The sequence below is a fragment of the Sus scrofa genome, chromosome 16 (assembly GCF_000003025.6).
Source record: "Sus scrofa isolate TJ Tabasco breed Duroc chromosome 16, Sscrofa11.1, whole genome shotgun sequence".
Lineage (NCBI taxonomy): Eukaryota > Metazoa > Chordata > Mammalia > Artiodactyla > Suidae > Sus > Sus scrofa.
This window is the reverse complement of record NC_010458.4, coordinates 508,125-534,824: the sequence shown is the minus strand read 5'-3', so window position 1 is coordinate 534,824 and position 26,700 is coordinate 508,125. Positions and strand designations below refer to the sequence as shown.

The 26,700-nt window shown below is 44.9% G+C and overlaps 1 protein-coding gene across 5 annotated transcripts in view; it reads left to right on the top strand.

The window, feature by feature from the left end:
• CTNND2 (catenin delta 2) overlaps positions 1-26,195 on the top strand; it is a 1,013,144-nt gene extending 986,949 nt beyond the window's left edge. For all 5 annotated transcript variants that reach the window (XM_021076845.1, XM_021076841.1, XM_021076844.1 and 2 more), the window contains 4 exons: positions 4,657-4,783; positions 9,674-9,805; positions 15,869-15,942; positions 24,326-26,195. In XM_021076845.1, the coding sequence (XP_020932504.1) occupies positions 4,657-4,783; positions 9,674-9,805; positions 15,869-15,942; positions 24,326-24,586 (594 nt within the window). In that variant the 3' untranslated portion in view covers positions 24,587-26,195. The remainder of the gene's footprint in view (positions 1-4,656; positions 4,784-9,673; positions 9,806-15,868; positions 15,943-24,325) is intronic.

The following is a 26,700-nucleotide window of genomic DNA, read 5'->3' as shown; positions in this document are numbered from 1 at the left end:
CTTGGCCACCAGACTACCTGGCCATTGTCAACCTGCTCCCCACTCACCTCAGGAACTGTTTCGCACTTTTGCCTCTCTGCCTTCCTCTTCCCTCCCTTCCTCTCTCCTATTCTATCCTTTAAACTCCAGCTTTCTCCCTCTCAGCAGATGACCTCACTTCTCATCCCCTCCACCTCCAGAAAATGTAAGAAAACAAAACAGGGCAACCTCATAGTCCCATCACCCGATACCCATCTCCTCACTGCATCTGTGACTGGACAGCCTGTCTGTCTTCTCTCCTGATTCCATAGCCAATCACACCACTGTTCGATGAATTCTATACTCCCTCCTTTCTTAAGGAATTGTTCCCTCTCTTGCCTGCGTCCGCAGTTTCTCCCCCTCTATGTTGAGTCATCCCCATCAGCCTATGAAATGCTGCAACCTCTGCCAGGTGATCTATTAAAACATCTCTTGGTCGTTCCATCTCTTCAAGCCCCATTTCTCTGCTCCCCTTAATAATAAGCCTTTGCCAAAGGCTGTCTATACTCACCATTTCCCCTCCATCAATTCTTACTATCTTTTGAGCCTACCTGAGTTAGAGATTCACCAGCCTGACCAAAGAAATCACTTTTGTCCCAGTACTTTTATCCCAGTGACTCCCATCTTCCCCAGGCCAGCAGTCTGTTCTTGGTCCTCCTTGTTATTCAGCTGGTCTCCTCCTTTCTGCATCTTTTTTCCTGGTCTTGCCTGACATCACATTCTTCTGATTCTGCTCCCAGTTCACTCTCAGTGTCCCTCTCAGTGTCCTTTGAATTTTCTCCTGCTTTCCACACCTTCTAAATATTTGAGTCTTCCAGGACTCAGTCCCGTGACCTCTGCTTTCTATTTGCTTTCACCTGCAAGGTTTCCATCCCTTCTCTTAGCTTTAAATGAGGTCTATATATCAAACCCCCAAATTTTACCTCTAGCTTTGAAGTTACTCCCCTGAAATTCCAGTTTTCAGATTCCGCTTTATTCTCTATCTTCTCTTTCATGCCCAACAGGCATCTTTAACCCAACACATCCCCCATGGTGGGGTTGATCTCACCTCCTCAAGCCTCTCCTCTTCCAGTATACCCTGTCTCAGTATATGGCACCTCCAGTCCCTGTTGTTCCTACAAGCAGCACTAGGATCAGGCTGGGCGCCTGTCCCAGCCTCAGTAGCCGAGGCATGGGCAAATCCTTCCAACACAGATGCTAAATCTGCCCCTTGCTCACCACCCAGCCACCCCACCCCACCCCAAGCAGGGTCATCTCTCCCTCTCACTAGGGGAAAAGCTCCTTAACTGGTCTTCCCATTTCGGTTCTACTCTCCCCTCAAATGTCAGAAGTCCTCTTCCTGGTCTCTTTGCTCACCCCCCGTCAGTCATAGAGACGTTCCATTGCTCTCACATTAGGCAAGGCCTTTCCCACCCCAAGGCCTTCACATCTGCTCTTCTCTTGGCTTGGAAACTCCGGCCTGTGTCTCCAGTGTCTGGCTTCTTGTCATCTTCCAGGTCCCTGCTAGTGCATTAACTCAGGGCACTTGCCCAACCACCTGCTGTCAAATAGCAATGCCAGCACCTTCCACTGGCATTCCTTGACCCCTCACCTTGCTTTCAGGTACTTATCAATATGGCACATTTTTACTGATTTATAATGTTTCAGGTGTACAGCAATGTGGTATATATATATATATCACTACCTGACTATGTATATATGGCTGTATATATATTCTTTTTCAGAGTCTTTTCCATTATAGGTTATTACAAAATACTGTATATAGGTCCCCGAGTTATAGGTTCCTTGTTGTTTATGTATTTTCCATAAAGTAGTGTATATCTGCTCATCCAAGACTCCTGATTTATCCCTTCACCCATTTCCTGTTTGGTAACCATACCTTTGTTTTCTATGTCTGTGAGTCTATTTCTGTTTTGTAAATAAGTTCATTCATATCATTATTTTCGATTTCACAAATAAGCAGTATCATGTGGTCTTTGTCTTTCTCTGTCTTACTTCACTTAGTATGATCAGCTCTAGGTCCATCCATGTTTCTGCAAATGGCGTGATTTTATTCTATGCAATGGCAAGGTAGTATTCCATTGTGTATATGGACCACATCTGAATCCATTCAGCTGTCAGTGGACATTTAGGTTGCTTCCATGTCATGGCGATTGAAAATAGTGCTACTATGAACATTGGAGTGCATGGATCTTTTCAATTTAAGAGTTTTTGTCTTTTCAGTATCCCACATTTTAATAATAACATGAGTCTTTGCTTGTTTACTGTTTGACGTGCCTGTTAACTTCCTAAGGCTCAGATTCTTCCTCTATAAAATGGGAATAATAATAGTATCAAGCCCCTAGTATTGTTGAGAAAAATCTTGCCATGTAGTTAGTACTCCATAAGTGCCAGATAATAATTTTTAATTCTTTTTTTTTTTTTTTTTTTTTTTTTTTTGTCTTTTTGCTATTTCTTGGGCCGCTCCTGCGGCACATGGAGGTTCCCCGGCCAGGGGTCTAATCGGAGCTGTGGCCAGCAGCCCACGCCAGAGCCACAGCAACGCAGGATCCGAGCCGCATCTGTGACCTACACCACAGCTCACGGCAACGCCGGATCGTTAACCCACTGAGCAAGGGCAGGGACTGAACCCGCAACCTCATGGTTCCTAGTCGGATTCGTTAACCACTGCACCACGACGGGAACTCCAGATAATAATTTTTAAAATAACATAATTCTAATCTTGGCTTTATTATACCAGGCAAATAAAGCAGGAGTGATGAAATGATGAGAATTAGATACAGAAGGACGCAAATGTTGAAATGAGTATAAATTTGGTCATTTATTAACTTTTGTTTATTTATGTTTGCAATGATTCTTTTTTTTTTTTTTTTTTTGCTTTTTTGGGGGGTGGGGGGGACAAGCCAACGGCATATGGATGTTCCCAGGCTAAGGGTCTAATCAGAGCTACAGCTGCCAGCCTATGCCACAGCCACAGCAACACCAGATCCAAGCCACCTGTGACCTACACCACAGACGCTGGATCCTTAACCCACTGAGCGAGGCCAGGGATCGAACCTGAAACCTCATGATTCCTAGTTGGATTTGTTTCCACTGCGCCACGATGGGAACTCCCTGCAATGATTCTTTGTAAAGCATTGAGTCCGTAAAAATCTAGACATTATCAGGAAAATAAAAAGCCAAAAGAGTTGAAAATGGTTGACTCTGTGAGGCAGGAATTGGGGGTGGGGCAAGTCTCTGCTTTTCCTTGTTATAACGTCCATGCTATTTGACATCTTGCTTTGTTAAAAATAAATTTGAATTAAAGAAGAAAAAAGACTGGAAGGAAATACTGTGACATCTTAACAGGAATTCTCCAGGGAGGAGGAGGGTGGATTTGTTGGCTTTTCTTCCTTTTTCCTTTCTTTTTTTTTTTTTTTTTTTTCTTTTTTTTAGGGCCGTACCTGCAGCATATGGAAGTTCCCAAGCTAGGGGTCAAACTAGGGCTGTAGCTACTGGCCTATGCCACAGCAACGTCAGATCCCAACCGCACCTGCAACCTACACTGCAGCTTGTGGCAACACCAGATCCTTAACCCACGTAGCAAGGCCAGAGATTGAACCCACATCCTCACAGAAACTATGTTGGGTCCTTATCTTGCTGAGCCACAACAGGAAACTCCTTACTGGCTGTTTTTTTAAGGGCCTCATGTGTGGCATATGGAAGTTCCCAGGCTAGGGATAAGTCAGAGCTGCAGCTGCCGGCCTGCACCACAGTCACAGCAACGCCGAATCCTTAACCCACTGAGCAAGGCCAGGGATCAAACCCACATCCTCATGGATACCAGTTGGATTTGTTACTGCTGAGCCACAATGGGAACTACCTTGTTGGCTGTTTTTACTTTCTTCTTTATGCTTTCTAAATTCACTCAGTGATCCATCACGTGTCTATATGGTTTTCATAATGAAAAATAGTATACGTGCTTTTCATATGTTGAAGGTTAATGGAAGATTAATTGGTAGAGATACATTTTTAATGTGGCCCAAATTGAAAAATATAATTCCTGGGGCACATCAGAGAACACAGCAACCTAGGTGTGACAACTGGACAACAGTCAAGCCTTGAGCTGGTGATGATGGGGCATCATGGGAGGTAGCGAAGGAGGCCTGAAGCGGTGTGAGGGAGAGAAACCAGAAGGGAGAGAGCTTCTCCGCTTTCTGATCACCAGCAGATGGGTTCTGGGGACGAAAGAGCAAACACTTTGAAAAAAAATAGGAGGTGGTTGAGAAGAGAGCCAGACAGAACTGGAGCCAGGTAGGCAAAAAGAAACAGTTTCAGGGTCATTCTGAGAGTCCTAGTTTCACTTCAAAATCTTCAGGCCAAACAGTTCTGCAGAGACACCATCTACTCCTCATTTGGGGAGGATGCCAAGTGCTCAGAGCAGGCCCTCCGGGGGTCAGGCTGTCTGGAAGGAGCAGGAGGGGCTCACTTTCCCCTCCTTTCTGTTAACCTGGAGACTGGAGGAGCAGGTGGTCTCTCCAACAGAGATCTCTCCAACAGCCTCGGGAAAGGCTTTTCAGATGCTTGGAACTTCCAGATGTCAGGAGGTGATGGATCACTCTGCCTTCCACACTGAACAGGAGCATCTGTCTGTTTCAGGATGGATGGTCCCAGTATCACTTCGTAGCCTCATCTTCAACCATTGAGAGGGATCGGCAAAGACCCTACTCCTCCTCCCGCACGCCCTCCATCTCCCCCGTGCGTGTGTCTCCCAACAATCGCTCAGGTAAGAGGGGCCCCTGCCCACGGCCACCCTCCCGGCTCCTTAGCAGACCCCACAGAGAGGAGGGCCATCCCTATTCGGATATTTGCTAGAAATATCAAGTTAACCTGTTTTCTTTTCCCAGTGGTGGTGACTTTGGGTTATGTATGCACAGATGTGGAACAAACATCTTTCTAACAGATTTCTCAAACCTCGAACAGGTGTCGCACGTCCTGGATTTGCATTCAGAGAGGAACAAGAATAAATAAGACTGCCAGGTGTTTGCAAATCAGGGTTTCTCATGGACATTTTACCAACTTAAGATAGTTTGGGTGGCATTTTATTGATAATAATTGGAATAATAGAGTGGGGAGAGAGGGCGGGCTCTTTCCTCCTTGAGAAAGACATAGCGTTGTCATCTATCACAGACTTTCATTACTGTTCCTTACCTGATGAGCTTTTTATTATCACCCGTAAACCAGCAGATCATTCAGTCATATATTCATATTACAGCCAACTATAACATATAAATCATTCAAGTTAATTTTTTTCTAATTTTGTCTCATTCTCTTTTTCAATTTTTGTTATTGAAGTAGGGTTGAGGTACAATATTATGTAAGTCACAGGTGTACAATAGAATGACCCACAATTTTTAAAGCCTATCCTCCATTTATAGTTATAGAATATTAGCTCTATTCCCTGTGTTTTATAATATATCCGTGTAACTTGTTCTGTACATGATAGTTTGTTCCTCTTAATTCCCTACCCCTAGACTTCCCCCCCTTGCCTCATCTCATATTTATATTTATATAATATGTGATATGTATGTAAATATGTAAAATTACATAAATTGATTGAAAAAGAGTGTAAAAGTAAGGTAGCTTTACAATTAATTGGAAAAGTTAGTTTAAAATTTAAGCAATAAGGATATTTATATAATATGTGATATGTACATATATAGTGCATATTTACAATGTCTGTAATGCCCAAGATTAAAAAATAACTAAAGACATGGACGTTCCCGTTGTGGCTCAGTGGTAGAGAACCCAACTAGTATCCATGAGGATGTGGGTTCAATCCCTGGCCTCGTTTAATGAGTTAAGGATCTGGCATTGCTGTGGTATAAGTTGCAGATGCAGCCTGGATCCTGAGTTGTGGTGGCTGTGGTGTAGGCCGACAGCTGCAGCTCAGATTCAAGCCCTAGACTGGGAACTTCCATGTGCCTCCAGTGTGGCCCTAAAAAGAAAAAAAAGAAAAAAGGCAAAATATGAGCACATTGCTTACTATATAAGTGGCATAGATTTTATTATTGTTTTATTCAACCTGTAAGTTTTTAAAACTTTTTTCTCGATTTCTACATTTTGGGTTTTATTGTGAGAAGGAAGGATGGATAAATAACTATATGAATGCACACACACACACACACACACACACACACACACACACACCTATATTTTATTTAAGAAAAAAATGTTTTCTTAAGATGAATTTCTCCCTGCCCTTTGCTCCCCTCTTCAGGCTGAGAAAACAATAATTTCTGGAACTACATTGCCAAGGCCACGGTACAGAGCACTCCCCAGCAGGGTGGCCTCTCTGTCCTTGAGACTGTTTGTCATAAACGTTTACACCACACTTTCCTGTCAGAACGATGGGGAAAGTCAGAAATGAATGGGAAATTTGACTGAAATACATTGCCCTCCCCCAGCTCCCATGAAAGCTTACATTTTTAGTGTGGCATCATTGCTTGTGACATCTAGCCCTACACTGAAAGAGAACTAGAACCCCCTCCCTGTGTAACTCCAGAAACTTCCACCTACCTCAAAAGCCTGGAGGTGGCCTTTTATACGTCTTATCTCCGTAATTCTTTTTAAAAATTTTTTATTATAGTGTAGTTGATTTACAATGTTGTGCCAATTTATGCTGTACAGCAAAGTGACTCAGTCATACATATATATACACACACAGACACATTCTTTTTTCATGTACTATTTTCCATGATGGTCTGTCCCAGGAGACTGGATATGGTTCCCTGTGCTGGACAGTAGGACCTCACTGCTTATCCATTCTAAATGTAACAGTTTGCATCTGCTAACCTCAAACTCCCGGTCCATCCCACTCCCTTCCCCTTCCCCCATGGCAACCACACATCTGTTCTCTGTGTCCATAATTCTTGAACAGATAAAGAGTAGCAAGTTTGGAATGCGCAAGGATGGTGGCTTTTTAAAATCTCTAATTGTGAAAAAGTAATCAGTGTTAGGAACATGGAAATAGAATAGATTGAAAGGCTCCCAGAATGGGAAGCAGCACCGGTTCCGGATGTCAGCGTCCCAGCCGTGCAGCCAGGCCCTGCCTGGTGGTCCCCAGGCGGGGCACATCCAAGACATCTAACAAACACTCATTGGCGTGATTTGATTTTTCCAGGAGTGTCATCCTGGTTTACTGGAGCCTCGGACCACTGTGTGAGAGGTCTCAGGAGATAATTACACACTTGATGTGGTTAATAAACCCCACCATCTGTGCCATATTAGATTCCACTTTTAAAAGCTTTGATCAAGAGGCTCCAAAATGTCATCTCTTCGTGATTGCCTGGCAGTGACTCATAAAAGGCCAGCCTTTAGGCGCAAGACCTGGGAGCGGAGGAGCAAGGGAAGGCGGGGATTGTCCCAGGAGAGGAGGATAGAGAGAGGAGGGCAGAGACAGAGACGGAGGGGGCGAGCGAGACGCAGCAGCGGCTGTTCTGGGAAGGTGCAGGAACTGAACCCAGAACCCAGTTGAGTTACGCGGAATAGTTGTGGTTTCCTCCATCTCTTCCCATTGGATTTATACCCTGGTCCATGAGGGTTTCAAGTATCACTATATTTGCAAGTATTCCAGGTAATTGATTCTGATGGGCAGCCAGGATTGGAATGGAAGCCTCTGAGGGTTTCAAGAATAGAGCAGTGAGCCCCGATTTTACTTGACAGGTCTGAGAGGTGGGCAGGGGGCCCTTCAGGAAAGGATGGGCAGAGGCCCCCTCTGTTATCTTATCAGCACTTGGCAGTGACTTCTGCAGGGTGGTCTGTAAGTCACAAGCTCTTCAAGTTTAGAAAGTGTGCTGTGACTTGTGCGTTTGCTCCCGGTGTCTGACACGGGGCTCTGCACGTGGATGATACTAAGTCTGCTGTGATGAATCAAGTGACTCAGACAGGGGATATGCAGGCCAAGGGGCTGGAGCTAGGGACCCTACAGAGGGTGTGAATAGCCAGCTGACAGGTAAACTGAGGCTTGACTGGCAAGGGGCTTGGACATTAGTGAAGGAAAGAGAGCTTTATCCCAACATCACAGTTCCCCAGAGATACCCTGGCCTTAATAATCACCAAGTATGCGCACTAAATACAGATTTCTAGGTCTATCCACTGAAAATTGTGATTCCAAAGGTCTGGGTTGGTGTTTTAGAATCCCCAAGTTTTCAGGCGAGTCCCAAGTTTATGAAGCAGTGCCCTCGGGCTTGGAAGCCGGGGAGAGCTCTGGAGCAGAAGAGCACTGTGCCTGAGCTGGATGCATTTGACTAAGTTTGGGATGTGGGTGGCCTCATCGAGGAGCACGGAGACCAGTAAAGGCCAGCCTGTGGGATGGGCACATGATGGCTGCCTCAGTGCAGGCATACACACCTAACTCAGCTTCTCCCAACACATCCTGCACTGGCAGGGCTGCTTAGTTGCCCCCCATCCATCCTTATTTTCAAAAAACAAAACCTCTTTTTGTTTGCACCCCTAAGTCCAAGTTCAGCTATTCCTTTGTTCTGGGACCAGCGTGTTAAAGAATAGTGGAATTTCCAGGGGATTCCTCTAACTACAACCCAGCATTTTAGAAATGAAGACACAAAGGGTTGACAGGGCTCAGTCCCCAGGTCTGACAGGCAGCAAGTGGCCAGCGTGCGAGGTGTGCATGAGAGGTTGTTGGGAACATCTGAGATGGAACAGGGATGCCCCTCACGAGAGAAACCTCTCCCTGTGCCATGCCTCCAACCCAGCCCGAGGCACGATGGGGAAACCTTGGTGGGTGGGGATGTGTTGGCCCTGCAAATTATCCTCTATGGACAGGTGCTTCCTCTGCCTTCCTTTAGGGCAATTCTGCATGACTTAGTGGTTAAGTAGTAAAACTGAGTCTGTTTTGTTGTTGTTGTTGTTGTTGTTGTTTGTTTTGTCTTTTTTGCCATTTCTAGGGCCGCTCCCGTGGCATATGGAGATTCCCAGGCTAGGGGTCTAATGGGAGCTGTAGCTGCCAGCCTACACCAGAGCCACAGCAACGAGGGATCCTAACCGCATCTGAAACCTACACCACAGCTCACGGCAAAGCCAGATCGTTAACCCACTGAGCAAGGGCAGGGATTGAACCCGCAACCTCATGGTTCCTAGTCGGATTCACTAACCACCGAGCCACAACAGGAACTCCAAATTGAGTCTGTTTTAATCAGAGATTTTGCTCTATCAGTAAAAGCTCCTCTGAAACACACCTGATTGTTTAAAAAGAAGGAAGAAGAAAGGAAGGGAGGGAGGAAAAGGTAAGAAAAAGAGAAGACAAAGAAAAAGAAACCAAAATGGATCTCATTCTTAAGACTGTCCTTACACCTTGAGCAGGTCAATTCCCCGTGAAGATGTCTTTCTAGAGAAGAAGGACCCAAGAATTAACCCTTAATTCCCTGCCTCCAAGTCGTGTGTCCCCTTAACTATAAATCACCAAGTGACATGGAGTCAGGGAAGGGAAGGGGGCGAAGACAGGGACCCAAAGAACAACAGCAACAACAAAAATGACAGGTGCACATATGCAGACTGACCTATGTTGAGCCCATACACTTTTTACTTTGCATATTGAAAAGCTGTGCATGCTGTGCAGTAAGATGCAGAAACTCATCCTTTCAATTTCTTTATGTAGCAAGTGCCCCAGCTTCACCTCGGGAAATGATCAGCCTCAAAGAAAGGAAAACAGACTACGAGTCCACTGGCAGCAATGCCACCTATCATGGAACTAAAGGAGAACACACGTCCCGAAAGGACACCATGACAGGTGAGCTCCACTGAGTGCAGTTCTCCCTCGGAGCCAGTGACATGAGGGGACAGGGTGGAGGGCTGGGACATCTGGCCGTGCTTGTGGCTTGGCAAGATTGAGCAGCCAGCAAGTCCTGGAGACCTTGGCAGATTCCCAGGGATTGGCAATGAGGAGATTAGGCCAGAAGTATAACGATGGAGCATCTGGGAGTTCCCATTATGACTCAGTGGTAATGAACCCAACTAGTATCCATGAAGATGTGGGTTCTATCCCTGGCCTCACTCAGTGTGTTAAGGATCTGGCATTGCTGTGAGCTGTATGTCACAGATGCGGCTCAGATCCCATGTTGCTGTGACTGTGGCATAGGCCGGCAGTTGCTGCTCCAATTTGACCCCTAGCCTGGGAACCTCCATATGCTATGGTGTGGCCCTAAAAAGACAACAACAACAAAAACAAAAACAAAAAAGATGGAGCATCTGGAGCTCCCGCTGAGGTACAGTGGGTTGGTGATTTGGCTTTTCTCTGTGGAGGTGCAGGTTTGATCCCCGGCCTGGCGCAGTGGGTTGTGGATCCAGCATTGCTCCAGCTGTGGTGTGGGTCGCAGCTCCAGCTCGGATTCCATTCCTGGCCCGGGGAACTTCCATATGCCTCTGGGTGGGCGGGGGTAGCATCTTATTCCTGGAATAGGGAAGAGGAAATTCTCCTGCCCGCATTTTATCCCCAGCCTTTCTTTCTCTACCCATTGCTTCTCACTTGCCCAGCTCCTGATATTCTCTCAATTTAGAGAGCAGGTCACCAAAGATTCCTTCTTAGTTGGCATAACTCAAGATGGTGGGTGATGGAGAGCCAAGCTTTGCCCATTAGGAATAGGGAAGAGAAGGAGGATAAGCAGAGGAGGGGGGAGGGGAGAGAAGCAAAAGAAGAGGGTTTCGGGGAAACCAACACAACTGCTCTTGAGACATTTTCACCTCTTGACATGAAAGCAACCTCTTAGCAGGACAGAGTTCCAGGAAGCTTCATTAAAACCACTGATCTCAGCTTCCCAGAGGAGGCGTTTATCTTCCATGGCCTTCATCCCCCAACTCCCCCACCTCCCAATCACACCCACTGTCTCATCAGTGGGACTAAGGCCAAAATTGGCACTGACGCCACCAAGCTGCTAGATAACCAGCCTTGACCCCAGCTCTCCTCTTAACTCCACATAGCTCTCCTCAGGGCCGGGCTCAAGTCCACATTCATCCCCTGGGGGTCCCCACACCCTGTCCCCACCCTGGTTTGCCCCTCCTCCAGGAGCAGAACTTGGCAGCATTGATGTAGAGGAGGTTATGCCTTAAAAGCAGAGCCGCCAGAGCCATCAGCATCTCTAGTGGGGATTCCATACCCTTCTTTGCCACATGGATGTGGAGATGGGCCCCTCCTGAAAAACAGGCCGTAAGGACTTGAGGAGAATAGGGCCAGATTAGGGCATTCATAAAACCTGGGTACAGAGGGTGCCATGCAAAACAGATGCAGAGACCCACTTATGAGAAGACTCTTAAAAGCACGAGGTGCATTTCTCTGATATTATTTAGGTGGAGACCTGCAGGGAAGCAAAAGAGACAAAGTAGATGACTTATTAACATGCCATCCAGATCCAGGATGTCTAAGATAAATTTTTCTAATGGTAACTGCATTTACCCCTGAGGCAGTGTTTTCCATGGTAACTCTATCTGAAGGCATAAAGAAAAGCATCATAAATGATGCTTGTGGTCCCCACCCCCAGATCAGCACTCCGCCTCCTAGTACACACTCCACCAGAGAACGCCTCACTCTCACCCCTGAAGCATCTCCTGAATAGGAGAACTGAATTCATTGCATAGGACGCATCTGATTCTCATTTTCTAGTTCTTTTTCCCCATAAAAGTCGCCCCTGTTGTAGATGAGCATGAACAAAGAAGGTTATGCGTCTGAATGCCAAGTCCCCAGAATCAAGACATTCAGCAGAGAATCTAACTTATACTGATTACTCCAGAGCAGTGGCGACACCAAATTCACCTGACCCATTTATTTTTTGATTATTATCGCCCTAGGTAGCCACATCACTGGCAGGTGGGGATGACAAATTGAGATATAATTACAAAAATAATTGCGAAATCGACTGCATTGTTATTAAGCATATCTTTTCTCTTTAACTCTCTTGCCCAGTAGAATCATTCAAAAGGCTTTTCAGTGTGAGTGTGTTTATGTTGAAATAGTTCCAGTGGTCCATGATCATGCCTTGCACACATCATAAAATAAAAAATAAAATCTAATGTATTTCTAGATATATTAATCTTCCTAGAATAAAAATGGTAAGGATCTTGACAACTCCAGTATTAAGATACATGTCATTTTTCAAACTTATTTGGAGGCTTAAATACTTTGCTCTTGCTTAAAAATGCAATTCAAAACTATACTATCAATCATGTAGCAAGTCTAGAAGAACATCAGGATGTTTCTAGGATAAATATGTTTATATGAGAAAGTTCCTTTTAAGCCCACAAGTTAACAAGTAAAAGTTTAGTTCTCATTATCACAGTGATGTTGATGCTGATTGTGGTGGTGGTGATGAGATGATCATGGAGCTGGTGCTGGTGCTGGAGGAGATGGTGTTGGTGGGGGTGATGGGGTGGGTGCTGGTGCTGGAGGAGATGGTGATGGTGGGGGTGATGGGTGGGTGCTGGTGCTGGAGGAGATGGTGTTGGTGGGGGTGATGGGGTGGGTGCTGGTGCTGGAGGAGGTGGTGTTGGTGGGGGTGATGGGGTGGGTGCTGGTGCTGGAGGAGGTGGTGTTGGTGGGGGTGATGGGTGGGTGCTGGTGCTGGAGGAGGTGGTGTTGGTGGGGGTGATGGGGTGGGTGCTGGTGCTGGAGGAGGTGGTGTTGGTGGGGGTGATGGGGTGGGTGCTGGTGCTGGAGGAGGTGGTGTTGGTGGGGGTGATGGGTGGGTGCTGGTGCTGGAGGAGGTGGTGATGGTGGGGGTGATGGGGTGGGTGCTGGTGCTGGAGGAGATGGTGATGGTGGTGGTGATGGAGACAATTATGGAGCTGGTGCTGGTGCTGGAGGAGGTGGGATGGTGGTGGTGATGGGGTGGGTGCTGGTGCTGGAGGAGGTGGTGTTGGTGGGGGCATTGGGAATGAAGGTGGTGGAGATAATGGTGTTGGTGGTGAGACTGGTGGGGGTGTCTGTCCCCTCCTATGGTAGTATGAAGTCCCCAGCCAAGCCTGGTGGAAATCAACATTCCAGATAGGAATGGAAATGATTAATTGCCAACTTCTCTTCTGCTTCACTTCAGCCAATGTCCATCATTCCAGCATTTACTTGCAGATCAAATTTCCTGGGACCTCCATGTCAAAAGCCATACTTTTTCTCATTCACCAGTAAATCCAGGAGGCACTTAAAGTTCAGTGCATTGAGCTAATATCTGACAAACTGCCACCTTGCTTGTTTCTAAGGCATCAAAGGAGGGCCTACTTTTCCCCCAAAGGGAACAACATCCCCTCTGCTGTGGGAAACCCATGGGACGCTTCACCCTCAACATGCAACGTGCAAAAGGTTTAACATGAAAGCAGTTCCCAGCCTGGGTCATAATCTCCTCTGCTGAGCTCTGGAAATGCAGATCCATCTGGGTTTTATTCTAGGCTCCCCCCGACCCCCCGCGCCCACCTTTTCATATTCATTTTCTAGCTTAGATGGAGCCCCTAAAATGTCTTCTCTCCTTAACATTTCTCTGTGGCAGAGGAACCCTCAGGAAGCGAGAGTCAGCCATTCGTTCAGGCATGCAGATCTGTTAGAGCTGTTTCTTGAGGTCATGGTTCCCTAGGAGGATTACGTGTTCAGAAGCACGCATCGGAGGAGGGCTGTGTGATCCCAGCAGCTCCGCGGCCTGACTTTAAAATTCACCTGGGGATTTTTCCCTCCCAGCTGAGTTCCCAAATGCCTTAACATCCAATGGCCTGTGCTCTTTCCATCAGTGTCTCTCTCATGCCTTTTAAAGCCATTTTCATCTTCAGTATATTAATTCAGCTGGAAATTGGGGCCTATACAAAAAAAGAAAGGCATTTCCCTATGAGTCCATTCTTTGCTCAGCCATATAAAGGACAGCGCATCTATGAAGAATCTGCTTCTTGTGTTTGGAATGGCCACTAGTTCAACCTCCTTTAAACAGGTGAAGTGGACCAAAGAGCAGGAGGAAAAGACTTCTAGTAGAAACATCTTTAACTTGGAAGCCACAAGCATGACAGGGAGGGAGGCTAAGGCTATAATGACATTTTACACCCCCCCCAAAAATTGGGTTTTATTTTGAGTAACAGAAAAAAAATTTTCACCTTGTCCTTGAAGAGACATTTTTCCAGCAGCAGATTATATTTCTGAAGGCAGATTTTTCAAAGGTTTATGCATTCATTCACTAGCTCAGCAAATAAAGCTTAACCTAAAAGCATCCCGAGGCCAGGCGCTTCTGTCCCAGGTCCTGGGGAAGCTACAAATGTAGCAGGACAGACTGATCTCTGTCGTCACAGAGCTTCTCATCTCCTAGATGAAAGGACCAGGTAAACAATGAAACAAGCTCGCTAAGAAGGTAATAGAATGTGGTGTTGAGTGGGATGGAGAAAACAAATGGGGTAATGAGAGAGAGGGCATCAGGTGGATGTGGCTACTTTAACTAACACAGTCAAGGAGGAGATCTTAGAGCTGAAGCCCGAATACCAGCAAGAAGAGACGGTCCAGAATCTGGGGGAAGCATGTTGCAAGAAGAAGGATCTGCAAGTTCAACATCCCTGAAGCAAAATAAACTTGGAGGATCAAACTGGGAAGGAGGGCCAGCATAGCCAGAGCTTTCTGAACCAGCAAAGAAGAGCAGGAGATGCTACAGGAAGTCATGCCAGATCACATGGAGCCTCAAAGACTATAATGGAAGCTTGGCTTTTATCCTAATTACAGTGGGCAAGGCCTCGGAGTGACATAATCCAATCTAAGAAGATGATCACTCAGCTGTTGGGAATAAGGTGGACCAAGGAGCAGGGTTGAGCAGAGTGGAAGCTAGGCCATTGAGAGAGATTCTTTAGCAGGGGTTCATACAAAGGATAGTAGTTTCCATAGCAATGCAGAGACATGAGGGTTGGGCCTTCAACCAGAGTATCTATCAGAGGGATCTTTTAAATGGGAAATGAGTTCTTAGCTCTTACTAAGCAAAATGTCCCAGGAGGAGTTTTATTGCACAGCTATTATGTACTGGAAGCAAAAGATAATTTTTTGCTTGATATCTGGAGTGCGTTATACCACGATGACCCTCAATGATGTTTTCCAGAGCTTTCTCAAACCAGGGTCCTTTAGCAGCTATGAGGGTGATCTTGCTCTGGGCCCGTGGCATGAGGCTCAAGGGGTCCAGGTGAGGAAGCAGGCAAGTGGACATCTTTCCTGGGACCTTGGAAGCTCCTGGAAACTGGAGGAGACCTTCCTTCCTTTTCATCTAGACCACAGGCTGGTCACAAGACAGAGTGCCGGGTGGGGAGGGGGCTTCTGGCTCTATGGAATAGGACTCCAGAGCTGCAGCTGCCCAGATGTGCAGGGCAAAGGCAGGTGGCAATTCCTGCCCATCCTTCAGGCCTCTGAGAAATGAACAGTCTCAGAGCTGATCAAGCACTTCCATGAGCTCAAATTAGAAATTTCATTCTTGTCATTCTCCAGCTAAAAACGAAGTGGGTGATCCAGATTATTGCATGCTTCAATGCAAGTGGCAAGCTTTTATTATCTGCCAGTGTTCACCAGAAAACAAGGCCATAGAAATGGCAAGATGACCATCTGTTTGCTGCACCTGTCCTGACCCTGTCTGCAAGCTGAACATTATTGCAAAAGGCTGACATGCTATGGGGATTTCATAGAATAGCTGTTCTTCTTTCTTAATATCTGTATGCAAAATAAAGTGGGGCCAAAGGATTTCTTCCACTTGAAGTGGTCCATGAAACACCAAGTTCTGTCAGGGTAGGAAACAGCTTCAATAACCATCATTCCTTATTTGAAGTCTTGCTCTCTTTGCTAATATGTTTGTTTCTCTTTTGCTTTCAGCTCAAAACACTGGAATTTCAACTTTGTATAGGAATTCATATGGTGCGCCTGCTGAAGACATCAAACATAACCAGGTAAAGGAGAGGCAGCCTGTGGGTATTCAGCTCCCACTTTGGCTCATGTGAAGTGTTCTGGAGTTATAAAAGATAAGAGCTTACATTTAACATGCAAGAAAGCTGAAGAAGAAAATAACGTTCTCTTCTGCTCTCAGCTCCCATGTGACACACATGTGGGTGGCGGCAATCATCAGAACAGCCTTAAATTTGAAAACAGTCTTTGATTTCAATACAACCGCAGGTTTTATCTGGTGGTAGAAAACAATTCTACTGTGAGCCAAAAACCTTAGAGAGCCCCAAACATACAAGGGTAAGATGCTGATTACTGGACGGATTGTCTAATTACGAGACGTGGATTAAATACCTCCTGTAATCCAGGTAATTCTCATTTGGAAGAAGGCATTCAATATACACACTGGATACAAACAAAACAGACACATCAAGTTTACTATGAACAACTGAATAGAAAGCATTGTGTTGTGCCTTGCTGTTCATTCTAATTAGAGAACCAGCAGCAGCAGCAGCAGCACCTATTCCTAACCCTAAGCCTGACCCTAACCCTATTCCTAACCCTAACCCTATTCATAACCCTAGCTCTAACCCTAATCCTAATCCATTCAGGGTCTTCTGCATCAGAGTTGCATTTTATCAAGATGTGTAGGTAATCTGTGGGGATGCTCATGAATGAGGAGCCCTGGAATAGTAGCTACTTTAAGAATCATCAGTGTCTGTGTGTGTGTTTTATTTAGCAAATGTTCATTGGAGGCTTATTTTCTCTGTGGTTCTTTGGCAACTATAAAAGCAAAAGGGCACCACCTTTGCTCCTTGTTTGATCAATAACTTCATACTTTTCTTTACCATGGTGGTCATCCCAGAAAGACTGACATTCTTTATAATTCTTGGCTACTGGTAATTGTGGCCAGACCTGGCTTCTTCTGATGCTCTGGATTCCTGTCATATGTCAGGAAAACTGGACTGAAAAGGTAAACCTGAAAGCTGTTTGCTGGATCATGGTAACCCGATGATAAACATAAAAGGGAAATGTGCTGTTTTTGAACATTTCTCACTACCCAGCAGGGCAGCAGCTTTGAAGAGAAAAGGGGCTCCCTTCTAGCAGGTAGGATGTCTGATGCAAGAGGACACAGTTCTGGTCTTTGCAAAAAGCAAAGATTCCAGTGGAATAAATAAATAGGAGCATGAGCTGCAGACAAGAGATCCCCAAGGGTGAACCCCAACTATTTGCAGGTCCACATGCCCAAACATAAAGGAAAATGGAAATGCAAACTCTATAGAAATCAAGCCTTTTTTCTTTTGGCAAATATCAGATACAGTGATCCAGTCATCTCCGGCTCTTAAAGATGTTTGTCAGGAAAAGAGAGGACCTTGGTTTTGCATCCAAGTGCGGAAGAACAGTCTATAGTTTCCAAAGAGAAGAGAGACGCTCTTGGTATCAGCCTTTATCTCCAGGGAATCCCACTATTGTTGGCAATGAAGAAAGACCCTGCTGTGACATCTCCCAGTGTTGCTGCAGTAGGTTCCAAAGGATGGCTTGCAATCTAGACCTAGAGAACAGTCCACAGTAGTTCTGGGTGGCATAGTCCACAGTGGTTCTGGGTGGCACATTCTTTTCACCCAAGCCTATTCTGAGCATTTAAGGAAACTGGAATTAATGCACTCAGATAGCATTCCTGTCTCAAGATTAAACACAGCTAATCATATGTAGACTTTTTCTCAGGCTGCCCCAGAATGTCCTCGACTCAACCCCAGTGTGAAACATCAAGGTCACAGTGTCTCGGGCGAATGTGCTGAAACTCAGTCTGGATGGAGAATGAGCTCTGAGCTATTTATCAACACAAGGGAGACGTTGCAGGTGGACCCCCAGCAGAGCTGAGTCCTGTGGTCATAGCTCAGTGCTGTCATTATTCCCTGAGCTGGTCCAGCAAAGAAAAGGGGGGCAATTGGACTGTTAAGTCTATTCTAACATCAAGCAATATTTTTTGAAGGTCCACCAGAGAGAATTGTTTTTTTTAACCTAAAAAATGTTCAAGGAAATGAGATGACTTGGGAAGAAGAGAATAAAGCATTTTACTTACGTTGGCTTATGTTATTGGAATACACTTCTACTCTAGTTGCAACTTTCCCTCTTGGGAATTCAGTAAAGTAAGACCATCCTAACCATTCAAAAGAGCTGATGATATGGTTCTCTTCCAGTTGGGTGGTTCTGGAGATGACCTTGTAAATGGCATCTGTGATTTGGATTCTCTGCCCCTGCATGCATGGTCAGCTATCCCAGATGGCTTTTGTTTTTAAAACTTTCCTGGGCCAAAAGCCATCTCACAACTTGCAACTAATAAAAGGCCAGCTTGAAAATTTTAACCAGGATGGATGTGTTGGAGGCCATTCAATTTCAGTGTCAAAGCTGATCCTCACGAATGTTGCAGAAGAGGCTGGACAGAGATTCATCTTAGAGAAGTGATTCATCCAGGGAAACTAGTTTCAGGGGCATCTCTGGGATGAGGCAATAGACAGTTAGGTCTGTATGATATCACTTACATGTGAAATCTAAAATATGACACAAATGAACCTATCTACAAAACAGGAGCAGACTCACTGACGTAGAAAACAGCCTTGTGGTTGCCAAGGGGGAGGAGGGGAGGGAGAGGCATGGACCAGAGGTTTGAGAGTAGTAGGTGCCAACTATTAACATTAGAATGGATGAGCAATGAGGTCTCACTGTACAGCACAGGGAGCTGTATCCAATCTCCTGGGATAGAACATGATGGGAAAGAATATTCAAAAAGAATGTAGGGAGTTCCCGTTTTGGCTCAGTGGGTTATGAACCTGACTAGTATCCATAAGGATGCAGGTCTGATCCCTGGCCTCACTCAGTGGGTTAAGGATCCAGCGTTGCTGTGAACTGTGGTGTAGGCCGGCAGCTGTGGCTCCGATTCAACCCCTAGCCCAGAACTCCCATATGTCGCAGTTGAGGCCCTAAAAAGCAAACAAAACAAAGTAAGTCCCCAAACAAAAAAAGAATGTATATGTATGTATGACTGAGCCACTTTGCTATACAACAGAAATTGGCACAACATTGTAAATCAACTATACCTTAATTTAAAAATATATATTTAATAAAAGGCAGTGATATCTGAAAATAAGGCAGTAGCCCTGGATATGTGGCCAAGGGAGGGAGGGACAGGGCAAGAGCTGGGAGCCAGGCTTTCCTGACTCTGCAGAAAAGCAGCCAGTCAGCGCTCAGCTGTGGAACATCCCACGTGATCACCGGCCACTCCAGTTTCAAGTTCAGCGAATTCTGAGCATAAGGACTCCCGGAAGGAAACAACCATTAGTGTGAAATTAGGTTTTCAATCCTTGGTTTTTATCTCTGCTGTCAACTGGTCACAGACATCATTTTAAGAATTAAGTACTTAAAGTCTGCAAAAAATCCTACTGTGCTTCAACCAGTCAATCCCATACTTCTAAAGAAAACTAGCATATTTAACTGTATCCCTGGCAATAGTACTTTTGTTCAGAAACTAGAAACAAGGGGTGTGATGTTTTTGTTGACCAATTATTCAGATATTACTGATGACAATGAAAACTCCATCTTAAGCTCCTGGTCAGTGTCCTCAGTCTCACTGCCAGGTGGGCAGGGCAGATGGAATTATCCCCGGATCTGAGGAAGCTGGGATTCCAGGAGGGTATAAGGCTTTTCCCTCAGTGACATGAAGAAGCTAGGAAGAGGCCAAGACTCCAGCCTGGTTCTTCTTCACTCCTATGTCCCAGTGGTTCTCCGATTTGAGATGAGTCGGGACCCCCTTGGAGGACTGATAAACACCGATAAACACTGGTTACTGGGCCCCAACCCCAGAGGTTCTGATTCGGTAGGTCCACTGCTTTGTACCTCTAACAAGTTCCCAGGGGTGCAGGGGCTCGTGGTCTTGAGACCACACTTTAAGAACCACTGGCCCTTACCCAGCAGCCTCCTTCATTGTATATTAACACCCTGATTCTTCAGCTTTTACCGCAGGGTGGACTTTGAAGACCTATCTCAGGCCACTCGTTCCCTTGCATTAGAAGTCCTTTCAGTTTGTGGGCAAACTTGATGAGGAAAAACATAGTCTTCCATCATCGTGCTAAAGGGATGGGAGGTGGAGAAGGGGCCAGGTCCTTCCTAACTTAAACTGAACATTCTGCTGCTGAGGAAAATGTTCAGCCAGGATGGCTTTATGGGAGCAGGAGCCATGGGACAAAGCACCATGAGCGTGGACCCCAGTGAAAGCCACATGAGCAGGCTGGTCACACCTTCCTGTCCCAGAAAGGATGCTATCTTAAGGAAAAGTAGGAAACAGCCTCAGGCTCCTCAGATGTACTGGGGCTTCTCTGGACTATGCAGACACTCAGATTCAGAACACAGCGCTGTTGTATATGAGCATGGTTCCACAGAAGTCTGGTTTATCCACACTGTGCAATTTAAAAAAATGAGTTCCCGCTGTGGTACAGTGGGTTAAGAAGCCCACTGTGGCAGCTGGGGTCGCTGTGGAGGCGAGGAGTTGGTCCCAAGCCCAGTGCAGTGGGTCAAAGGACCCACGTTGCCACAGGCATAGCTCAGATGCAATCCCTGGCCCGGGAACTTCCATATGGTGCAAGTGTGGCCATTAAATGCATTTATTTTAGCTCCTCTTGGGAAAGCTTGTATTTCATCTGCCTAATTTTGAACACTGTCAGATAATCTTTTAGAGTAAATGATAAAATACAGCCAACATACCTATGCTGTGAATGCGGCTTACCAACAGACATCCATGCTGCTGGGCCAGTGAGCAAATTTAATCCCTTCAAACACAGCTGTGCCACCATCAGCCATCCTGGATGGTTTGTTCACACAAAAACTCTCAGAACTGCAGAACTCAACCTTAGAAAGGGTTGATATGGGACTTCATGAACAATACAGACGAACTGAAGAAGGTAATTCTCCAAAATGAGACACTAAAATAAGCTTGTTCCCAATCTCAAAATGTCTACCAATCAGTGAGAGCATAGCAACAATAAGACATTTGAAAAAAATTATTAAAAAAAAAATGAAAGATGTAGCCATCATGGAAGAGAGCCACAAGCCTTAAAAATAACTTCCCCTGAAGACCTCCCAGGTCCTGGCACAGCCTCCTCTGACCAATGAGACCAGCACACAGAAGTCAGACGACTCTTGGTCTCCTTTCCAGCCTCCCTTCTTATCACAGAGTCTGGAGTCAACTCAGTGAGGCCAGGCCACCTCGGCTCAACTGAGACTGTGTTCCTGCCTCTTGAGGTCAGCCGGGTGTGCATTCAAATCCCAGCTTCATACCACCCCTAGTATGGCATCCTGTGGAAGTTTTGTTACTTCTCTGACTTTTGGTTTCCTCATCTATAAAATGGGAATTGGATGGATGGATGGAGAGAAAGAATGAAAGAAAGGAGGGAGGGAGGAAAGAAGGGGGAGGGAAGGAAAGAAAAAGAAAGAAATAAGGAAAGAAAGAGAAAAAGAAATTGAGAGAGAGAAAAAGAGGAGGGAAATAGATTAGATAGTTAAATAGGTAAAAGATAGTGACAGACATAACCATGCATACATATATGTATATGTACATATATATACATATACTAGATTAAACAAATAAGAGTTCGTTAAATGTTGAATATGGTTCCCACTGAAATAGAAACATTGAAGTCCAGTTCTCTCCCGGTGTAATTTTTCCAAACCTCCCAACTTTAACCATTTTGTTTACTTGACACTTGGGTAGCAGCACTGCATAGTAGTGGAGAAGCTCGACATAGCACTCAGCTCCTCAAAGACCAGCTCAGGGCACCTTTGCCTGTCCCAGTGACCAGGTGGACCTGATCTTAACATTTCATGGCAGTTTCAAATGTCTCGCTCACACCCCGGCTCTCAGACTAACAAACGTCTGTGCTCTGTGGGCTTTCTCAGGTAGACAGAAACCTCATTCATTCAGCCACCAGTAGCTGGAAGTGAGACATCTTGGATGGCAGCTGTGATGAAGTTCACCAGTTCTTTGAAGCATAGGTCGATTACCAGTGTAAATCAATTACATATAAAAGAGGGAGTTTTGCTTACTGGAGGGAAGAAGTATGGGCAAGCCATTAGGAACATTCATTTACATACAACGTGCTAATTACAAATCATTATCTATTAACTAAGACCAATTTATAGAGGATGTTTCGACGCTGAACCTTAGTTAAATTAGTAGGGAATTACCGAATCCGCTAGAAAATGATCAAACTGCTCCTTTAGGAGTGTTCCGTCATTCCCACTGGAACTCCCCCCCAGTCATGGAACATGAGGAACTCTGTGGATGCCATCATGCAGTAGCTGTGGGTATGGTCCTCATCCCACGCCTTGGAGGTACCCTCACTTTGGGGGCATGGTGCTTAGGGAGGGACCCCAGAGGCAGGGGGAAGGGAAGGGTTTCGCCAGGCCCCCACGTAAGAAAGCTAATTATCAGCCTGTGAACGCTCTTTGTTTTACTGTCTTTAAAGCCAGGCAGAGAGGACTCATTCTAGACTTCAGGTATCCCAAAGGCTCCTGTACCCCGTACATGTGACAGTAACCTGCAGAGGACAAGAGTGGAAACAGGGAGCACTGAAGTGGGCTGGGGGGGGTCGGGGGTCACTGGACAATTCTGAAGACTCCTTCCCCTAACCAAAGGCTCGGTAATCCCATATTATTCTCGAGACCAATCAATTCTTTTTTTAATTTTTTAAATTTTTTTAATTAAAGTATAGTTCATTTACAATGTTGTATTGATTTCTGCTGGATAGCAAAGTGACCCAGTCACATATATACATTCTTTTTCTCATATTATTTTCCATCCTATTCTATCATCAGAGTCTGGATATAGTTCCCTGTGCTATACAGTAGGACCTCATTGCTTAAGCATTCTAAATGCAATAGTTTGCATCTTTCACCATAGCCAAGACATGGAAACAACCTAAATGTCCATCAACAGGTGAATGGATTAAGAAGATATGATACATATACATAATAGAATACTACTCAGCCATAAAAAAGAGCAAAGTCATGTCATGGGTGCAAGTGGAAATTCTCATACTAAGTGAAGTTAGAGAAAGAAAAATACCATATGCTATCACTTATATGGAATCTAAAATGTGGCACAAATGAACCTATCAGTTCTAAATTGAACTAAGTTAGGAAACATTTTGGTTCTCTAGAATATATACTCTTCGGAGTGGATTCCCTTCCCTCTTTTTCTTATGTGACTCTCTGTGTATCTTCTAAGGCTGAGGTACCTGGTCCCTTAGGAAGGTATGATGGAATGGCTCTATTACTGAGAAGCCTCCATCCTCCAGAGAGGCATTGATCACAGCCCTCCAAGCTGGCAGGAAGATGCCCAAGTGACATTAGACCTTGTACATCTTCACTTTCTCTTTGGGATTGCAGCACCTAGGTGTGATGGAAAAAATGCAGGGAAGATGAATATAAATGACTTGTGTTTTGTAGCATCTAGCTTATACCTCTTTAATGTAAAAAAGGTTAGCTAATAAAATGATTCAGTTGTTGTGGCAGTTTGGGCAATTTCTTGAAAAGTTAAACATAGAATTACTAGCAGCTTTGCTAATTCCACTTCCGGGTACATACTCCCTGAAATTGCAAGCAGGGACTCTAACAGATGCTGGTGCACCCATGTTCCTGGATAGCAGATTTAGTCGCAATGGTCGAAAGGTAGAAATAATGCTTGTGTCCCCTCAGTGGATGAAAGGGTAAGCAAACATGATCTCTCCATACAATGGAATATTATTTAGCCTTAAAAAGGAAGGAAATTCTGTCACATACTACAACGTGGATGAACCTTGAAGACATTAGGTTAAGTGAAAGAGGCCAGACACAAAAGGACAAATACTGTATTATTCCACGTATCTGAGGTACCTAGACTAGTCAAATTCATAGAGACAGAAAGTTGAATGGTGGTTTCCACAAGCTGGCAAAAGGGGGGATGGGGATGTATCCATTATGCTTAATGGATACAGAGTTTTTGTGTGTGACGATGAAAAAGTTCTGAAAATGGATAGTGGTGACCCTGGCACATGCGACGAATGTACTTAATGCCACTGAATTATACACTTAAAATGATTAAAATGGTAAATTTGATGTCATATATACTTAACCAGAATAGTAATTTTAAAAAATCAAAAGATTATCTAGAACGATAGCGCACGGACTCAGGAAGCAACTTTAAAAGCAAAGTCAATCAGGAGAAGTGCGGCACCGGTGAATGCCTGGAGGATGCTCAGAGCCTTGACTTGGAGGGAGGGTGTGCGCATCAGCTACCACGGGGGGAGGGTGGGTCAAGGGAAGAAGCACTCACCCAGCCAGCTCTTCTTCTCCGGGCAGGTTTCAGCACAGCCAGTCCCACAGGAGCCCAGCAGAAAAGACTACGAAACCTACCAGCCGTTTCCCAATTCCACGAGAAACTACGAAGAGTCCTTCTTCGAGGACCAGGTCCACCACCGCCCTCCCGCCAGCGAGTATACCATGCACCTGGGACTCAAGTCCACCGGCAATTACGTCGACTTCTACTCCGCTGCCCGACCCTACAGTGAACTGAACTATGAAACGAGCCACTACCCGGCCTCCCCCGACTCCTGGGTGTGAGGCAGGCGGCACGTGGCACCAGGAACAGTGCATGTGCATGCAGACCCACGACATTGCTTTTTTTTCCCCCCCTGCAAATTTAGTTTGTCAAAGCCTGTTCCATAGGAAGGCTGTGATAACCAGTAAGGAAACCTTACAAGCTATCTTAGAAGGCTAAATGAATCGAGAGTTAACTTGAAAGTCCATAGAAAGTGATCCTAAATCTGACATTGAGTGACACCTTTCTAGGTCGGGCTGAAAAGTCTAAAAAAGTGCTTTCCACTGAAGGTGGCTGGAGGCAGCACAGGAGGCGGGCGGTCGGGGTGAAGGGGCGTGAAGGTTATAAGCACAGAGGCGGCGTAGTTCACACACTTCAGAGGGACAGCTTCTCACGCTTTGTTTTCTCTCTTCATCCATTGTGATTCTAGGCTTCAAGTTGCATTGGGGTTCCTCTGTACAGCAAGATATTTCTTGCCCTTTGTTAATGCATTGTTGTAAAGTATTTGATGTACATTACAGATTAAAGAAGAAAAGCGCATCGTGTATATTACACCAATGCAGCGGCGTTTCCTCATCTATGGTTCTAAATATTGCTTCAATTTCAGACTTTTGAAAGATGTATGGATTTCCCAGGTTTTCTTTTCTTTTCTTCCTCCCAGTATGTTTTAACAGAGAAAAAAAAAATGGGGAAAAAAGAATATTTAGCAGTATTGTTCGTTCTGATATGTGAATTTGTTTGTGGCAACTAAGCAAGGCATTCAGCAGTTTCTGACAATTAACATACATCATTCCACTCTCCTTGTCAACAAAGTGCTTTTTCACTGCCTAAAATTTTAGATGTAGATATTTGAAATAGATTTTTTCATTTATACCAGTTTTCTTTATGATGATACAGTGTTAAAAGGAAATAAATTACAATTGATCTGTCATCCATATTTGCTAAGAATGTCTATTTCCAAGGACCTATCTTACAAAATACACATTCTTGCTCGTGTGTCTGTGTGTGTGTGGGTGTGTGTCCATGTATGTACAAAAATGACCTGTGTGAGATTTTCTTTTGATAGAAGCTACTTCATTTGCTGTTCATCTTGTACAAACTTTGTTTTCGGTTTTTAGTATGAATGTACATCTGTTTGTTTCCTTTGTACTCGATCTATTCTTCTGACCATCTAGTGACTCAGGATATTAGCCAGTGGAAGTAAAGTTATAGGATTTTCACACATACACACATTCCTGGATACCAACCCTTTCTACAGGCCCATTTTCTTCCATGTTTTATGCCCTCAGAACGTGATAAACCATGGCCGACTCATTAACTTCACTTTGGGGCCAATTACTTGAAAAAGCCACAGAAAATGTAAACTGCTCGCCTTATCCCCCCCCCCCAAGCCCCCAAACTTTTATGTTCATGTGGCAGGGAGCAGTAGAAAATTCTGGATTAGATTATGAACACTGAACTTGAAGCTAATGTTAGAATAGTGGTTAACAGAGCTAAGTAAGGCTAACCATTCAAAAGAACACGGGCTGTGGGTAAATTAGCTTTGCTCTTTAGATGCAGGTTACTGAGGGCAGTAGGTGCCTAGTATATGTTAACTGTTCTTGAAAAAAAATAAAACATTAAATAACAAAAGAAATTGGCTGCCATTTTCCTTTAAAACTTTCTCCCCTTCACTCTACCTAGTTTAATTCAGTTCAAAGTCTAAAAGGGATGGTTCTTTCTCCAAATTTAACAACAGTGCAGAGACCTCTTGTTCATTTGTGCAAAGGAAATGCTAATTTCCAGAACAGAGTAGTATGTATTTTCATATGCATTTGTATTTCCATATGCATTGTCCTACCGCTACTTACAATTTGGACCTTATCCCACTGTTTACTACAAGAAAACACTTCTGGGTCCCCTCCCTCAAATGCTCTAGCCTCTATATATGGAGAGAAATATGTAGCATTGGGGACAATATTTACACTTCACTCCTGTCATGGAATGAAATAGTAAAGCTCATCGAAGCAAAGAGATGGTAAAGACATGCCTTGTCCCTAACGAAATAGCTGGTTTAACTTTTCCAAAAGTCAACAATAGGATTCATTCCCTGGTTTGAGATGTGTGGGGGAGGGGGGGGAGTTAAAATGCATCCAGA